This window comes from Dromiciops gliroides, chromosome 2 (assembly GCF_019393635.1).
Source record: "Dromiciops gliroides isolate mDroGli1 chromosome 2, mDroGli1.pri, whole genome shotgun sequence".
Classification (NCBI taxonomy): domain Eukaryota; kingdom Metazoa; phylum Chordata; class Mammalia; order Microbiotheria; family Microbiotheriidae; genus Dromiciops; species Dromiciops gliroides.
This window is the reverse complement of record NC_057862.1, coordinates 166,753,551-166,770,623: the sequence shown is the minus strand read 5'-3', so window position 1 is coordinate 166,770,623 and position 17,073 is coordinate 166,753,551. Positions and strand designations below refer to the sequence as shown.

Here is a 17,073-nt window from a genome sequence, read left to right as displayed (position 1 = left end):
TCAGGCAACTTGATGTTACAACTAACATAACTGAACATTAAGATTTAGGGACAGGTATAGGACCTGTGATTTCAAAGAAATAGAGAACTTTCCCCAATACAAGTTAGCACCTTCTCTGGAATTTTTACAGTCTTGGAAAACTGCCTGGAGCAGAGGTGTCAGCACCAGCCAGTTTAAAATGTAAGTGGAAAATATTTAACAACAACCAAAAAAAAAAATACACATGAAACCCAATTGAATTTGACATCACTGGCCTACAGCACTGGGAGTTTAAGTACTTTCACAGGGTCCCACACAATCATCTATCTATAAGAGGCAGGGCTTGGTGGGGCAGCTAGGTGGCACAGTGGATAAAGCACTGGCCCTGGAGTCAGGAGGACCTGAGTTCAAATCCAGCCTCAGACACTTGACACTAGCTGTGTGACCCGGGGCAAGTCACTTAACCCCCATTGCCCCGCCAAAAAAAAGAGGCAGGGTTTGAACCTGGGCCTTCTCAGCTTTGGGGCTGATTCTCTCTATCCAATATGATACCACATTGTTTCTCTAATGTTGAAGCTGCCAGGTCCTGAGCAATCCTAACTGTGGCTCCATGATATTTAAATTGCTTCTTTCTGGCTGCTTGGAGTATTTTCTCCTTCACCTGATAATTCTGGAATTTGGCTACAATATTCCTTGGAGTTTTCTTTTTGGGGTCTCTTTCAGGAGGTGATCTGTGGATTCTTTCAATGATGATTTTATCCTCTGATTCTATGATATCAGGGCAGTTCTCCTTAATAATTTCCTGGAATATGGTGTCTAGATTCTTTTTCTGGTCATGGCTTTCAGGCAGTCCAATGATTCTCAAATTGTCTCTCCTCGATCTGTTTTCCAGATCAGTTGTCTTTCCAATGAGGTATTTCACATTTTCTTCTATTTTTTCATTTTTTTTATTCTGCTTGACTGATTCCTGGTGTCTCATGGATTCCTTATCTTCCAACTGTCCCACTTTAATTTTTAAGGCATTGTTTTCTTCAGTGAGATTATGCACCTTTTTTCCCATTTGGCCAAGTGAATTTTTTAAGGTATTGTTTTCTTCAGTGAGATTATGCATCTTTTTTTCCATTTGGCCAAATGAATTTTTTAAGGCTTTGTTTTCTTCAGTGAACTTATGTGCTTCCTTTTCCAAGCTGCTGATTCTTTTTTCATAGTTTTCTTGTTTTGCTTTCATTTCTCTCCCCATTTTTTCTTCTACCTCTTGCAATTGATTTTTAAAATCCTTTTTGAGCTCTTCCAGGAAGGCTTTTTGTTCTTGAGACCAATTCACCTTCCCTCGTGAGGCTTCAGATGTAGGCAATTTGAAGCTATTGTCCTCATCTGAGTTTGTGTTGGCTTCTTCCCTATTGATACAGAAACTCTCAATGGAGAGGGCTCTTTTTTGCTTCTCACTCATTATTGCAGCTTATTTATTTATTCTTTAAGTTGAGGTCTGCTCTGGGGGCACCAGGGTCCCTGTTTTGGGCTTCTTGTGCAGGGGTATAGGTGCTGTGTGACCGGGTTTTTACTCTGAGGCCTTTATGGTGTGTGGAGATCCCCCGCCCTGCACTTCCTGTCTGATTGTGCTCGGCCAGCCAGGCGCCAGACCCCGGCGTCTGGCGCCAGACCCCGGCGTCTGATCCCGCCATTCGTGGCCCTCTCGGCCGGTGCAGGTAGGTTTTTCCACTGTCCTTCTTGGCCACCAGATTTTTGAACCAGGTTCCGGGGGCCTCCGTTGTTCGGCTGTGGCCCGCAGCTCCTGCTGACTTGCCCCGACCCCCTCGGCGCTGGGTTGCTGCCCTGCGCTGGGCCTCCCTTTTGCCCGAGTCAGACCGACCTTTTCCTGAAGTCTTCTAAATTATCTCTGGTTGGAGGACTGTGTCCCTCTGTCTCTTTGCAGGTTCTGTAGTTTCAGAATCCATCCAGAGGCTTGATTTAATGTTCGTTTTGAGGGAACAGAAGGAGAGCTCAGGCAGCTTGCTGCTTCCTCTCCACCATCTTGGCTCCACATTGTTTCTCAAATGAACTGAATGATCTTTAGGAATTCAACATTCAATAATTTCTTATTTGCAGGAGGACACAAAAATCTTTTTTTTTTTTTTTTGGTGGGGCAATCAATGAGGGTTAAGTGATTTGCCCAGGGTCACACAGCTAGTAAGTGTCAAGTGTCTGAGGCCAAATTGAACTCAGGTCCTCCTGAATCCAAGGCTGGTGCTTTATCCACTGTACCATCTAGCTGCCCCCAAGAACATATCATTCTTTGTTGGAGCCCCAAAGAAAGACCATGGCTAATGAATCTGCTGCCACATTCGACAGATCTTAAGCTATAAAAAATTTTATCTTCCTCTATAATCTGCAGTAGTACCTCTGCCCATCTTTCTTTTCTCTCACTACCCATGTTTCTTAATTCTACCCTTCCTTCTCCTAACCATATCCCTTCGTTCCTAATGCTTAAGAGATGATAGAGAATAAGCATTTATACAGTACTTACTTTATGCCAGTAATAGTATAACAATAATAACAATTAATAGCAATAATAGTAAAATAGTAATAGTACAAACTATTGCTAAGTGCGTTTATAAGTATATCTCATTTGATTCTCATTGTAAGCTTATGAGGATGGTAGAAGAATTACATTCATCAGATAATAGACTCAAAAATCTCTGTCTGGTAACCATCATAAAAAAAAACTGCCAAAAAATGTACCATAACCATTACTTAATAACAAATATGTATAAGTATATATGAAATATACATACATATACTTAAATTTAAACAATTCAATGGAGAAAAAAATTAAAAGCTATGTTAGAAATCAACAATATAAACAAAATTAATTTTAAGAAAATGGATTGTTTACATAAATCATACATGTATAACCTACATCTGATTGCTTATTGTCTCAAGGAGGGGAAAGGGAAAGGAGGGATAAAAATTGAAACCCAAAACTATAAATAAAAATGTTTATTACTTAAAAAAGAAAGAAAGAAAATGGATTGTTAGGTAAAAGAAACTATAGGCAAAAATCTCACAATAAACACCCAAGTTTCTCCAAATTATTTTACTATAATGGAATATTGTTTTTAAAAAAATCAATGCACTGCTAAAAATCACATTCCTAGACTTGAAAAATAGGTAATTCTCTGCATCCATAGAACAAAAAGATATTTTCTAAAGCAAGTAGGGGAAGAAGGAACACGCTACATTATACATACATATCCTCTCTTCCCTCTTTCCTTTTCTCTTATTAAGGATTATTGTGTATGGTTTATGAATTGAAGCATGAGGTATATTTTGTTCAGGTGGCTAAGGCATAGCAGGATGAGTGGAGGTGATGGGTAAATACTCCAGTTGTCAAAGGAAAAAACTAGAGCTCAGCTTTTAGCACAGCTCTCCCCTCACTAACTACAATGTAAATAATAATCAAGTTATTTTATTGGAGATCAAATGTTAGACAGACAGCAACCAAAGAAAGCATCTTTGAACAGTATTATTGATTATGTAACAATGTAACTGGGTCAGCAGTCTGCTGCTGCTATGGGCCTTCTGCCAGGATAAGGACTGAGCTATATAAAGGACCTGAATATATATTTAGTGGGTACATTTTGTAAAAGAAGCTCACTGAATATAGAGATATAAATTCTGCCTTATAAATAAATTCAAAACAAAATGAAAAGTTAATGAAAAGGAGAGGCAGGATTCACAAAACTTTTTCCTATCTTTAGGGCTGCCCTAATTTATTTTAAGCCTCAGGCATACGCTAATTTGAATGGCTTGCATTTGTGTAAAGATGTTCATGCACATATGCCTGCTGCCCAAGCGAATGTCACTTTACTGGCATTACTTGAATATTATGTGCGTATATGGCAAGGAAGAGGGGTGGGAGTGGGTTCTATTTCTGCAAAGCTCTAGCAGTCTCTGAGAAAGGTTTCTCCCTTGCTGCTATTCTCTATCCAAGAAAGCCACTGGACCAATATCACAGAGACAGAAAAGACACCAATCAGGGTCTTCTGAGGCAGAGGACAGTGACTGTCAGCACTATTAGGGACACTTAACCCCTCCATTGGAAACCACTGCTACCTTGGGAAATGTTCCAAAACTGTCAATTTCAGTAGTAGTCTAAACATAACACACAAACACTTTCAAATGGACAGCTATATGACACTTCAGACTTAAAGAGTACAGCCACAGACCTAGGTAAAATGATATTTATGTAAGAAGGCTATAGGAAAGGAAAGGAGGGAGAGGGGCAGGAAGGGGTCCATATATCCGTGGAAGGAGGGGGCTGGTGGCAGACACACAATTCAGGGACATGCGGGGGATGGGGACAGAGAAGGAGGAGGAATAAGATGAGGTCAGGGCCAGCCATGTGGAAGGCTTGGGCAGAGGTGAAAGGTAGAACACACTGGGGGCTGGAGACAAAGACAGAAAAGGACAAGCAATGTAGAGAGGCCAGGGACAGACATGTGGTACCCATGTAGATGGATGGAAAACAAACATGGCAAGGGGGAGGGGAAGGAGAAGGGGCTGGAGGGAGAATCATAAAAAGCTAACTATATACTGGAAATATTTTGGTTTATGAGCAAAACTGTATTAAAAGAAAATATCTGTCTAATTCACTAATTTAGCAAGAATCCTGGGAGCAGCTAGGTGGTGCAGTGGATAGAGCACCGGCCCTGGAGTCAGGAGGATCTGAGTTCAAATCCAGTCTCAGACACTTAACCTTTCTAGCTGTGTGACCCTGGGCAAGTCACTTAACCCCGATTGCCTCACTAAAAAAAAAAAAAAAAAAGAATCCTAATTGTTTTAGTCAGCATTGGATACAATTTACACATAACCAATGTGCCTCTTCCATGGAAAATGTATTTCATGTATCTAAGCAGGAACAAATGACACAAAACTTGTAGAAAAAGATCTGCGGCCCAAAAAAAGAGAATATATATGCGTGACAACTTTCATCCTCTAAACATACATTCATGGACCAAATCTACTCTTGCAAATAAATATACAGCATCATCCTGTGTCCTATGGTGTGAAACCTGTGGGTTCAGTGTCAAATGCTGCAGAGAGGTAAGAAGGATAAAGACTGAGGAAAGGTCATCAGATTACTGATGCATGAAAAAGACCTGGGTGGTCTGTGTGGATTGCCAACTCAATATGAGAGGTATAATATACAAAATATGAGAAGTCATTTTTCTATTATATTCCATACTTTCCATAGTACATCCAGAGTATTCTATTCCTTTGGAGGTGATACTTTTGAAGGAGGTGTCAATAAAGTGGAGAAGGATGTAGAAAATGTCATATTAAGGACAACTAAATAAAATAAAGATGTTTAGCTTGGAAAAGTGAAGCTTAGGAGGCCTAAAAAAGCTCGCTTCAGACAGCTAGCTGCAGGACTAAATCAGGGAGTACACATTATTACAGGACTTCCCAAGGGTGGAGCCAAGATGGCTGATCAGAGGCAGCAACCCATCTGAATTTGCTCAACATTCCCCTCCAAACAACTTGAAAATAAAGCCTCAGATCAAATTTTGGAACGGTAGAGCCAACAAATGGTTGGGGTGAGACTTTTTTTTTCAGGCCTAAGGGAAATTTAAGATGTCCACAGGAGAGGAGTCCAATGGAGCATACAATCAGTGAATAGCTAAATAAGCTGCGGCATATGATTGTGATGGAATACTATTGCAATAAGAAATAATGAGCAAGATTCTTTCAGAAACCTGAAAAGACTTACATGAAATAATACAAAGCAAAATGAGCAGAACCAGTATTGGCAATATTATATAGTGATCAACTGTGAATGACTTAGCTATTCTCAGCACTACAAAGATCCAAAACAATTCCTAATGACTTCTGATGAAAAATGCCATCCACCTCCAGAAAAAGAAATGGTGGAGAGGGGTAGCTAGGTGGCACAGTGGATAAAGCACCAGACCTGGATTCAGGAGGATCTGAGTTCAAATCCAGCCAGATACTTGACATGTACTATCTGTGTGACCCTGGGCAAGTCACTTGACCCCAACTGCCTCACCAAAAAAAAAAAAAAAAGAAATGGGAGTGTGAATGCACATTAAAGAATACTTTTTAAACTTTATTATTCTTGGGTTTTTTGGTCTATTTCTTTTTTTTTTTTTTTTGCCTCATAGCTAACAATCTATATTAAATTCCTTGCCTTCTCAAGGAAGGGGGAAAGAAGGGAGGGAGAGAATATGGAACTCAAAATTTTTTTAAAGGAATGTTAAAATTTTTTGTTTACATGTAATTGAGAAAAAAATTAAATTACAGTTAAATGGAAAAAAGAAATGATAAGGGTAGTGCTTTCAGAAAAACATGGCAAAACCTTATAAGAACTGATGCAAAGTGAAGTGAAAAGAATGGGGAGATCATTGTGCATAGTAACAGCAATGTTGTAATAATTAACTGTGAAAGACTTGGCTACTCTGATAAATATAATGATCCAAAACAATTACAAATAACTCATGATAAAAAATGCTGCCCACCTCTAGAGGGAAAGAACTGATTAATTCTGAGTGCACATTGAAAAGTCATCCTCACTTTATTTTTTTTTGCAAAATGGCTAATATGGGAATGTTTTGCATGACTTCACATATATAACTCATATCATATTGCTTGCCTTCTAAGTGTGGCGAGGGAGGAAGAGAATTTGGAATTCAAAATTTAAAAAGAAAGGGGCATCTAGATGGCGCAGTGGATAGAGCACGAGCCCTGGAGTCAGGAGGACCTGAGTTCAAATCCGGCCTCAGACACAACACTTACTGGCTGTGTGACTCTGGGCAAGTCACTTAACCCCAATTGCCTCACTTAAAAAAAATTTTTTTTAAAGAAAAGAATGTTTAAAATAAAGAAGTAATAAAAACAATTTAAAGCATCATAACAGAGCTACAGAAAACTAAATTAGGAGCAAGGGATGAAAGATTCTGGGAGGCAAAGTTTGGTTAAATATATTAATCGCTCAACGTGTATTTATTAAATGCTTGCTATGTCCTGGGCACCATGCTAGGCACTGGAGATAAAAATATAATAAATGAAATCATCTCTATTTTTATATGGGGAATAAAGGAAATGGGGAAGCATAAATACATAAAACATATACCTTTTTTTTTTTGGAAGGGCAATGAGGATTAAGTGACTTGCCCAGAGTCACACAGATAGTAAGTGTCACTGTCTGAGACTGGATTTGAACTCAGGTCTTCCTGAATCCAGGGCCAGTGCTTTATCCCCTGCGCCACCTAGCTGCCCCTACATAAAACATACAGACAAATGGACAAAAGAATATACATATATCTATATATACACATACATAAATATGTATACATATCATAGAGACATAAGTGTGTGTATATATACATAAGTGTATATATAGAATAAATATGAAGAGAACAAAGTAATTAAGTATAATGTAGTTAAATAAAAGGTAGTTGGAGAGGAAGAAGAATAGTGGTCGAAGGGCTTTCACATAGAAAAGTGGCCCTGGATTCAGGAGGACTTGAGTTCAAATCCAGCCTCAAACACTTGACACTTACTAGCGGTGTGACCCAGGGCAAGTCACTTAACCCTCACTGCCCCCCCCCCAATCAAATGGAAAGTGGTTCTTGAGCTGCCTTTCAAAGGAATAAAAGTCCATCCTTGGTCTGGGGCATGACCAGTACAAAGAGATGAATGTCAACATTAAGAAGGCCAGCTTGGTGTAATCACAGACTGTGGGAGGGGGAGTAATGTCAGGAAGGCTGGAAAGATATTTGGGGGCCAGGTTTTGAAGGAATTTAAAGCTAATCAGCAGCGTGCTGGAGGCAATAAGGAGCCACTGTAGTTGCCTGAGTAGAGATAGTCACACAGTCAGCTGGGAGCAAAATCACTTTTGCAGCTACACACACACAATGGTTGAAACAGGGAGACTCTTGAAGCACGGAGACCAATCATCAGAAAGGTATTGCAATAATCTAGGCAAGACATTACTGAGCTAAGGTGGTAGCTATGTGAACAAGGAGAAGGACTGAGGTGGTAGAGATACTGTAGAGACAGAAACAGTAAGATTTGGAAACTGACTGGATAGTTAAGATGAGGCAGAGTGGGGAGTAAAAGAAACTCCCAAGGTTACAAAGATTAGAGTTTTAAGTAATCTGGATATTTAATGAGTCAGGCAACATTCTTCCTTCCCCGGAGGGGAGACGGAAAGGCTGAGGTCCTTCAGCAAAGAAGAGTGTTGATGGGGAAAGATAATGAGCTCAGTTTGAATTTGAGATATCTCTGGGACATTCAAGTAGGAAATGTCCAACAGGCCATTGGTGGGTGATGTAGTACTGAAACTCAAAAGAGAGAACAGTACTGGACATATACATCTGTGAATCAACTACATAGAGACAGAGGTAATCTCATGGGAGTTGACAGGTTACCATGAGTGTAGAGGAAGAAAAGAACCTTGGAAAACATTGGGGAAGACCCACAGTTCGGGGAAGTGATACGGATAAGGAGCTAGCAAAGGATACTGAGGACTGGTCAAGGAGATAGGAAGAAATCATGTCATGAGAACTTAGAGGGGAAAGAGCATCCAGGAAAGGGTGGTCAACAGTATTGGTCAAGAAGGATTAAGACTGAGAAAAGACCATCTAATTTGGCGGTTTAGAGATCACTGGTAATATATTAATATTTACCTGAAGGTTAATTTTGTCTTGAAAACAGCTTGTCCCTGAAGACCAGTGCCTTGTCTTATAAACAGATGATTGTGATCCCCTTGTAATGGTGCTTTGTAGACATCAAAAACTTCATTGCCTAAATGAAGTGACATGCTTAAGAAGGAAAAAAAACTTAGCATGTTAGCAATGTAGATATTTAATGAGTCATACAACTTTCTTCCCTCTCATTTCTTCATTTAAAACAAAGTAACTGATGCTAGAAATAATTAACCTTCCTTCACTTTACAGGTAGGAGACATGGGGTACTGAATATTCTGTCAGACTCAGCTAATGTGTTGGTTTTACTGAACTGGTTTTTGGGGGTATATTCATAAATGAATGTGATACAAAGACAACAGGCAACTCATAAAGATCTTTTAAAGAAACAAATTGACCTTTTGCAGTGAAATGTACAAAGCTAAAATAAAATCTGTCCTTTTAATCAGAACACAATTGAGCTGAGATTTTTCTAAGACTGTTAATATAGCAATATCAACAGTTTCTAAAACCATTAAGCTCCAATTAGTGTTATATCAGTAGGTGATCATTTCCTCCATCTTTATCTGCTATAGATAATAGGGAAGATGACATCATAATTAGAGATGTATCACACCTTTTATTGCCATCTTTATTGGAGATGTATCACAAACTCACCCTCCTCTCCATTTATTTTTGTAATGTCCTAAGAAAAGCTAGAGACCCAGGGGGTGAACAGTCTCTTGATTAAATTTGCCTAAAGTCCCCATTCAAAGGTTCTAATCCATCTAATATTTCAATCCTTTCAGTCCCACCCCTGCATATTTCAAAACTTTTCTTTCATTTTATGAAAACTAGAATGTTCACTTCAACTAACCTTCCATCTGACCACTTGACTATGCGAGCATTACTTTCACGAATATCATTTCCTTCTTCATCCCTCCTCATTCGCCACCGTATAGTGTTCTCTACCTATATAAAAGAAATACATTCATAAGAAAGCCAGATTGTTTAAAATCATTATATTTCTTCTCCTTGTCCCACCACCTACCAAAGAAAAGCATAATCACAAAGCAAGAACAGGAGACTGTATAGTCAAGTGTAAAGAACACATGGGTCTTTGTGTCAGGAAACACACTTCTACCACATACTAATTATGGTTAAGTGACCTGAGGTAAGTCATTTAGTATCTCTTTACCTTTTCTCATTTGCAAAAAAAGAGGATAATGCTGCCATAATGTACTGCACAGGTTTACTGTGGGGCAAAGCTCTCTGTGAACCTTAAGTAGTTATATAAATTTGTTATCATCCATACTGGTAGAAAACAGCAAATTCCCATTTACCCTATCAACTAGCAGGTGGCAAATAATTTCTACCTAAGCTGGCTGGTTGAGGAGGCAAAACCATGTTCCCTAATGCTCAGTCACTAGTTTAAAACCAATCACTAATAAACAATCATCTAAATAAGAGCTTCCAATATCAAACATAAAGACTGCTTTGTTTGAGGTAGGTGTTCCTACCACTACCAAGATGTAACACAGCAGCCTCTCTGGGATGCTCTGTTTAACAAGCCACTGCCTTTACAATTCAAGTTCTACTAGTCCTTCTTTTAGGTCTTCTCCTCACTTCTTTTTATCTCCCCTCAAAAATCATTGCAGTCAGGCAATTGAAAAGAATGTCAGTAGTAGTGGTCAATCCTGTCTTCCCTCCCCACACAAAAAACTTGGAACATATGCATATAACAATACAATAAATGAACAAAATTGACATATTATCACTGTGAAAAGTGCTCTATGAAATTACAAAATGAATTAGTGCAGGCTTTCACATACAACAATGATGCAACTAAACTGAATTCTTTCTTCATTAATGGTACTAGATCTGCATGTACTATTACTCTATTTGAAGACAAAGATTGTAGCCCTTTAAAAATGTTCCCATATGTGCACCAAGTTAGAAGTTGTTGCTGAAGCTGTTGCTGTTAACTGTTCAATCAGAACCTGCACACAATGTACCTTATTCATTAATCAGTTAACTATATTACCAGGAGATAGTACCTGAGTTCTTATGTCAACCTAAATTTGATTGATCTACTTTTTGATGTCGGAGAAAAATATCAAAGTTTCTTATTTTTTAATGACATACCAAAGTTTTGAAGCTTTAAAAATTCTGAGTTACACACAGGTGGTCAAGATTAAAGAAGGTACCAAGATTTGGGATGAAATAAATTTGAGAATAATGTCTTTAATTTCAAAAAAGAGTGTCTCTGAGGTTTTATGGTCTAACAAACCAAAAGCACACAATTAAGAAACATCATGAACCTATTAAAGTAGATAAAAGGCAATAAAAAAAGAATAGCTATGAAAAAATGTGAAGAGTTGAAAAAAATAAAGGTGATAAGGAAAGAGAATCAAGACACCAAAGAAATATCATTAATATTTTATAAATCAGAAAATTAACATTATGGCCAAACATAAAAACATTCATTGCTAACAGGAAGATGTATATTCTCAAAGAAAAAAAAAAAGGCCAAGAGTCAAGAAAGAATTTAAGCAATATTCTGGACAACTATACCCCATAATGGATTCTGCTTGTAACAAGGAAGGTGCCTAATTTTGCCAATTCTACCTCCACAATAACTCTGTGTATCCCCTGCTCTCTCCTAACATGACAGGCAGACTAACCAGGCCCTTCTTACCTCTGCTTATGCTAATACATCTCCCTGTTTACAGTCTCTCCCTATTTGAATATTTCTTGGCACTGGCTCCTGATCTCTGGGATGAAATACACACGCATCAGCTGGGCTCCACCCAGCCTAAGCTTTCACAGGACTTTCCTTCACGTACTCTACATTACAACCAAACTGCATTATGAGTGTTTTCCTGGAACTCAACTATGCATTTGTGCAATCTCTCCCCAAAGAAGACCAAATGGAGCTGATTTCCACTCCGACTACCCTTCAAATAGCTGCCAAAATGATTCTCTTCAAGCACAGATATGACCATGTTAGTCCCCTGCTCAATAAACTCCAGTGGTTCTCTACTACCTCTGAGGTAAAATACCAATTCCTTTATCTGGCTTTTAAAATATTTCATAACTTGGCCCCCACCTCCCTTTCCAACCTCATTTTATTTATATATATATATATATATATATATATACACACACACACACACACACACACACACACATATATACATATACATACATATATGTATTACTCCCCTTTCTACCCTCTGTAGTTACTCAAAATGGTCTTCTTGCAATTCTGTACACACTTTGTACTAACCCCCATACCTCTCACTTCCTTCAAGACTCAGGTCAAAGAAAAGAAAAATGATAAATGTTAGAAAAGATGTAGGAAAATTGGGACACTAATGTATTATTGGTGGAATTGTGAACTGATCCAATCATTCTGGAGAGCAATTTGGAATTATGGCCAAAGGTCAATCAAACTGTGTATAACCCTTTGATCCCAGCAATACCACTAGTAAGTAGGTCTATTTCTCGAAGAGATCATAAAAAAGGGAAAACGACCTACATGTGCAAAAATATTTATAACAGCTCTTTTTGTGGTGGCAAATGCCCATCAACTGGGGAATGGCTGAACGAACTGTGGTATATGAATGTAAAGGAACATTAATTCCTGTTTTATAAGAAATGATGAGCAGGAAGATTTCAGAAAAGCATGTAAAGACTTCTATGAACTGATACTGAGTGAAGTGAGCAGAACCAGGAGAACACTGTACACAGTAACAGCAACATGTGTTGATGATCAACTATGATAGATTCAGTGCTTCTCAGCAATAAAATGATACAAGACAATTCCAAAAGACTCATGATAGAAAATGCTCCCCACATTCAGAGAAAGAGCAATGGCTGTCTCTAAATGCAGATTAAAGCATACTATTTTCACAGGGTTTTTTAAAAACTTTTTTCTTTCTCATGGTTTTTCCCTTTTGTTCTGATTATTCCTTCACAACATGACTGATGTGGAAATATGTTTAACATGACCACACATCTATAAATTATATCAGACTGCCTGCTGTCTTGGGGAAGGGGAGGGGAGAGAGGCAGAAAAATTTGGAACTCAAAATCTTACAAAAAATAAATGTTGATAATGCTTTCCAAATAATTGGAAACAATAAAATACTATTAAAAATATTTTTTAAAAGACTCAAGTTAAACACTACTTTCTATGACAAACTTCTAATCCTCCCCAAGGTGGAATTAGTGTCCTCCCTTCCTAAACAACCTTGCAGTTGTTTTCTATTTAGTCAATGTGTCTACATGTATAGGTACATGTTGTCTTCCTTGATAGAATGTAACATTCCTTAACAACAGGGATTATTTCACTTCTGTCATTCTCTACCTCGTAGAACCCTCCTCAAATTTCAGCTCAGCTCAACTCAGCTGTCACCTCCTCTGTGAACATCCTTGATTTCCCCAGTTGTTAATGCTTTCTCACTTCTTAAGTTATTTTTTATTTACTTATCTGTGTATATACTATATCCTACCAGTAGAATGTAAGTAAGCTCCAGGGACTCTTTTTCATTTTGTCTTTAGTTAACCCCAGGACCCTGCACATAGTAGAAAAAGGAACCTTAAAGATGACATAGTACAATGCCTTTAGTTTACAGTTAAGGAAACTGAGGTCTAAAAGAGATTAAATGATTGATTTGAGATCTCAACAAGTAAATAACAGAACCAGGATTCAAACCTAGATCTTCTGACTCTACATCCAGCACCCTTTCTATTGATGGCACCCCAGGGTTTAACCTGAAACCTAAAAGTGGTCAAATTCATATCTGCTCATATTCCAAATCAGCTTAAGATAATTTACAAAATGTAGAGTCTTTTAAAAAGTAGTATGTATGGGAAACACTACAGATTACAGGGGTATAGTTTCAAGTATCTGGGTCTAACCTGTCAACTGAGCTTAAAAGTCTCCTGCTATCTACTGCCACTCTAGCCTCACAGACTTAATGTCTGATGCAGTCTTCTGTGCTAAAAAGCTCATCAGCACTTTTTTAAGTGAAGATTATCCAAGCCACACAGGGTGTCTCAAGTCTTAGCACTGTTTTAAGCTCTATAGTTTAAACTTAGCCTTAAACTCTATAGCTTAAAACAACACTAAGACTTCTGGGACACTCTGTGTGATATTAGGTGTAAATAAGAATTAAGAACGGAATAGAGGCTCTTTCATTGTGTAAGCAAAAAACAAACAAACTTACCAAAGGTACTTAGAAAAGGAAGGGCTTTAGAAACATGGCAACTACCCAAAGTACTGTATATAGGGAGCAAGTATGTCTTTGAACAAAACTATGTGTTATCCACAGAATCAAATTTAATTTAGTAGCAAACTCTGAGCATCTACAATGCATAAGAAAGTGTATTAGATGCTATATGACAACACAAGATTTACCTATTTTAGGAAGATAGCTAGAATACACTTCCTGGGAACAAGTATTGAGGAAAATGTCTATCAACTAATCTATAAGAGAAGTTAAGAAAGTATTACTGCAAATAAGTATAATGAATGTAATACTGGAACAGAAAAATTATACATCTTCTATAAAAAGAAATATTTTGAAAAAGGCAAACTATTATTGATTCTACTGATTACCTGCTGACAGAATAGGAAACAGAAGCTCAACTTAAAAAGAAAGTCTCCAGTTATTCCATGTCCTACTTAATGAAAAGGATTAAAAAAACTAATATAGGGGAATATGTGATGATACCTTAAGCTTTAACCTGGTTCTACCTTCTTCATCAAGCATCTCTTCATCTTCAAATTCATCCTCATAATACTGTGGATCAAAAGGTCTGCAAATGGACAAAAATATAATCATTTCAATTTTAGTCATATTTGGTATGTGATCAGTATTACAGGAGAATTCTTCAATAATATATACATACATAAACACATACATATATATATTAAACTTACACAGGGCAAGTACCTTCAAAAAATAATTTCACTAGATTATTGTACTACATTGGAATTTCATTGTTACAGATATTACTGATTCAGAATATTTTTTTTTCCTAAATATTCTTTTTCTCCTATGCCTTCCACCATACAAACCACAGATAGCAATAATTTAATAATGTACTAAATTGGAGAAAATCAGTCATAATGAACTGCCCGGAGTTTGGGTTTTGCTTAATTCATTCATTCATTCATTTATTTCTTACAGGGCAATGAGGGTCGCACAGCTAGAAAGTGTCAAGTGTCTGAGGCCGGATTTGAACTCAGGTCCTCCTGAATCCAGGGCTGGTGCTTTATCCACTGCACCACCTAGCTGCCCCCAGGTTTTGCTTATTTTTAAATAATATTCATGAATACTGTTTAGTGACCCAAAAATTAGAGAACTGAATTTAAGTTTCTAAAGTTTTGTTTTTTCTTTTTTTAATCTAGTGAACTACCCTAATCCTTTTTATTTCTCCTTTAGGCCTTGTACTTGTCATTAATACTTTCAATAAGTTTTAACATCTAATTCATAAAGAAATTGGTAAATTATTATTTGAAATAATAGTATATTAAAATTTTAGCACATCATATACTTGAGTCCTGCATTAGATTTTTCCAATGGAATTATGCCCATTTTTGCCAGTGTTTCATCCATGCTGACTATTAAATGAACCACAGAACTCAGTTGTGTTAATGGATCATTTTATGTCTACCTTATCTTCTTTCTTAAGATTGGTATGGCTGGGGCAGCTAGGTGGCGCAGTGGATAAAGCACCGGCCCTGGATTCAGGAGTACCTGAGTTCAAATCTGGCCTCAGACACTTAACATTTACTAGCTATGTGACCCTGGGCAAGTCACTTAACCCCAATTGCCTTACCAAAAAAAAAAAAAAAAAAGATTGGTATGGCTGAGAAATATTCACTGCAACATTTTTATTCTGTACAGATGTTTTATATAATGAAAATATGAAGTGAAATAGAATGAAAATAGTTAAGAGTCAAACAGCTACAGAACTGATTGAATTTAGCAACATAGCTAAGTGTGAGGTAATGTATCTGAGGGAAAATAATTATATAAAATGATGTACCAGGTAAGAAACAGAGAAGGAACCTAGGATTCACGACAGATTATTTGAGTCAATTAAAAACCCCAGAATTTGGACTATCATCAAAACAAACTGGAAGACTGGTCTTTCTTGGTTCCCCTCTCTGCTAGTACTGTCTCCTCCAAAGTTACCTAGTATCTACTTTGTATGTGTCTTGTACACATACGTATAGAGGTGCCTGTTATATCCCCCTTCAAAATGTAAATTGAATAAGGGCAGGGACTGTTTTACTTTTTTCATTATGTTTCTAGTACTTAGCAGATTGGCTGGGATATAGTAAGTACTTCATGAAATAAATGCTTGGTAATTGATATTTTACCAAGCTTGGATCTAAAGAAGAGATAAGAAAACGTGTCTTCTACACTTCGCTGGAGAAGTAGGTGAGAAATATTTCATGTACTGTCAAATACAGTAAACGTGTTGTTTAATCTTATTAAACTACTTTTTTTCTTTTTTTTATTACAAAGATTGACTTAGTGGAGGGGGAGGGGGAAAGGCCATATTTGGAAATTTAAGGTGACATAAAACCAAAATATATCAATACAAATAACATTTAAAAGGCCTACTGGAAAATGATCACATCTCAGTATACCTGAAAAAAATCTCCATTTTTGCCCGATGCCAGAATGTTTTAGAGATCACACAAACTCCTTGAAAGCAAAAAGGGAAATAACGCTATGGTAATGGTACCGTAGAAAGCACCAGCTGTCTTCCTTTTATTTTGGTTCTAGGATCCTTTTTGTACATATTCTTCTACTCTTCAAGAACGTGAACATAAAAGAAATGATATGCAATCAATCCTTTCACTATTGCCTTCATCCCTGACTTCTATTTCTATTCCATTATGAGGAAAGGTCATAGTGTTTATAGTATTCAATGTTAGCCATGTCAAATTTCTGGCTACAAGTCAGTCCTGATTGCTAACTCCTTGGACTCATGCTACTCCACAGCATCAGTTGTTATTTTTCCTTATAACAATTTTTATACATAAAAACTAGAAAACCATTTTCCTTTGTACTATACTACAATAAATTTTAACTATAAGATCTACAAAGCATTACTTCTAGGGGCAATTAGGTGGGACTTCAAAATACTTTCATTACAGTAAGATTCTTACTGAAATGATAAAAACTGTAAGGAGATACAATGTGATCTATACTGCCAAATAAAACCACACATGTACAGACACAACTCTTCCTTTTAAATAATTACTATGCTTAGCTGTTTTATTAATAAGGGGAACAAAAAGAAAAACTTTTAAAATATAATTATATTACTACTTTTGCCTGTAATTTTTTTTTTCAGTGAG

The 17,073-nt window shown here is 37.2% G+C and overlaps 1 protein-coding gene across 2 annotated transcripts in view; it reads right to left on the bottom strand.

The window, feature by feature from the left end:
* Positions 1 to 17,073, bottom strand: part of LEO1 (LEO1 homolog, Paf1/RNA polymerase II complex component) — a 67,102-nt gene that overhangs the window by 18,943 nt on the left and 31,086 nt on the right. For both annotated transcript variants that reach the window (XM_043989638.1, XM_043989639.1), the window contains exons 6-8: positions 14,426 to 14,510; positions 9,562 to 9,656; positions 8,688 to 8,822 (exon numbers count right to left, since the gene is read on the bottom strand). In XM_043989638.1, coding sequence (XP_043845573.1) covers positions 8,688 to 8,822; positions 9,562 to 9,656; positions 14,426 to 14,510 — 315 coding nt within the window. The remainder of the gene's footprint in view (positions 1 to 8,687; positions 8,823 to 9,561; positions 9,657 to 14,425; positions 14,511 to 17,073) is intronic.